Raw genomic sequence first — 2,171 nt, forward strand, 5'->3', positions numbered from 1 at the left:
AGTTGTAAAGTAACTTATATGATGAAGTAATTTTAAATTTAATAATAATGTTTTTAACTCCATTTTTCCCCACTTATGCAATATTTACGAATAATAATATATTATAATTTATACAACGATGTAATTTATTTTAGAATATTTGTTACGACTGCTTTATTTTATTATATTCCAATTTTTTTTTTTTTTTTTGCTGATATAATTTTTTTTTATCCATATGTGTTTCATTGTTTTTCGTTAAAATGTGGTTAACAACAATTCTAACATTACTTATCTTTGTTGAATGTGTTGCAGTTGTGTATGTACCATCCTTTGCAGAGAACAAATTATCAAAATTGAAAAAAAATAAATTTCTAAGCATTACAAATTTGGAAAATGTTGCAAGTGGTAAGTGCATAAATATGAACATTATTTATAATATTATTTTATAAATTTATATGTAGAAACAAATTTTATTTTTATTTTACCTTTTTTCATTTAATTATTTTTATTTAGGAGCAATATTGGCCTTAGCTTTTATACATATGTTACCAGAAGTTATAATTTTATTAAACAAAAAAAATATTAACCTATATTACACTTTTACTTTAATACTTGTATCAATAACATTTCTGAATATAACAGATATACTATATGACCACCATGCTGAAAATAGTTTTGATTTTGACGATACACAAGATTATGAAGATAAGAATAATACCATTAAAAAAGTAAACGAGAAAACAAATGATACAAATTGTGTATCCATGGATATAAATGAAACTAAGGATCTAGAATTAAGATCACTAGATGTTAAAGATAAAAATAACAGTTGCAAAAGTAATTTGTTTTGTGGTATGTGTAAATCGAATGCCTTTTTTATTGTTCTAAGTCTTTTTATCCATTCCTTTATAGAGGGTATTTACTTTTGAAAAAAAAAATTCATTTTCATACCATGCGAAAATATTAAGAATGATTACATATATAGTGACTTAAGAAAAAAACAAAAATCGTTTTTTTAAATAAACAGATACAATACATATATACAAACAATAAAAATAATTTAGTATTTTTCTTAAGATTTATTATGAGTTTTTTTCATAAATAATAAATTTTACACATCTATATATATTTATTTTATTATTTTAAAGGTTTGCTTATGGGTAGCTTAAAAGATAAAAATGCCGTTGTAATCGTAGGACTCTCCATGTTAGCTCATAAATGGGCAGAATGTTTGATTGTTTACAAGAATGTTGTTAACAAAACAGAAGTAACACAAAGATGACAAATAAAAACATTTTTATTTTTTTGTTTTATTTTATGTTTTATTTTCCTGTAAATATATATTGAAGTTAAAATTATAAAGAAGTATATATTATATTTATATTAGGTGTATTATTATTTATAATATTTATTTTGTCTATTTTTTTATTTCTTTCTTTTTTCAGAATACTTTTTTATCGAGCATATATGCGTGGTCATTTATATTATCTTTACCTTTAGGAGTTTTTATTGCAATATTTTCGTTTCCATCAAGTAAAAACAAAAAGAATTATAACATATTATTTGACCTTTTTAAAAAAATTCTTTTTATTACACCTTTTAAATTGCAGACGAATTTGTGGAAATAATTTTTAGCTCAATTGCTTGTGGGTTTTTTCTGTATCTCTCCTTCAATGTAAGTTTTTCGTTTCAAATAATTATGAAATATTTATATTAAAAAAAAAAAAAAATTAAAAATATTACGTTTACACATTTTTTTATAGATGACCAAGGATATCAAGATAACGAAAAGTAACAAATATTATATATCTTTTAGTTATTTCCTAGGAGTTTGTAGCATGTCAACGTTGATGATAATATTTAATTTTTTTGAAAATTCAAATGTGGTTTAAAAAAATGCAATTCTATTTTTTTAAATTCCAAGGGTTATTTTTATTATACAACCATTTTTATAGGATTTTGGAAATATATGCACCATCATAATGAAGTATAAAATACATTGTACCTTTTATTGCTATTTAAAATATGTTAATTTATAATTGATTTTACACGTTTTTTATTTCAATATTTATGAAATTACAAATATGCTTTTATCCTTTTTTTTTTACGTCTCCGTATGAATTTTAATTTGTATATTTTCCTATCTATTTTACGGTAAATTTATATTATATAATTTAAATGGGCATATGGAT

The 2,171-nt window shown here is 21.4% G+C and overlaps 1 protein-coding gene across 1 annotated transcript; it reads left to right on the plus strand.

Moving 5' to 3' along the window:
• Positions 1-239: 239 nt before the first annotated feature.
• MKS88_003282 (ZIP domain-containing protein) lies at positions 240-1,871 on the plus strand (the record flags this gene model as incomplete). Its single annotated transcript, XM_067216359.1, has 6 exons — positions 240-384; positions 493-831; positions 1,128-1,246; positions 1,425-1,512; positions 1,590-1,654; positions 1,743-1,871. 6 exons carry the CDS (start codon positions 240-242, stop codon positions 1,869-1,871), a joined length of 885 nt encoding a protein of 294 aa, XP_067073014.1.
• Between the last annotated feature and the right edge of the window lie 300 nt (positions 1,872-2,171).

This window comes from Plasmodium brasilianum, chromosome 10 (assembly GCF_023973825.1).
Source record: "Plasmodium brasilianum strain Bolivian I chromosome 10, whole genome shotgun sequence".
NCBI lineage: Eukaryota > Apicomplexa > Aconoidasida > Haemosporida > Plasmodiidae > Plasmodium > Plasmodium brasilianum.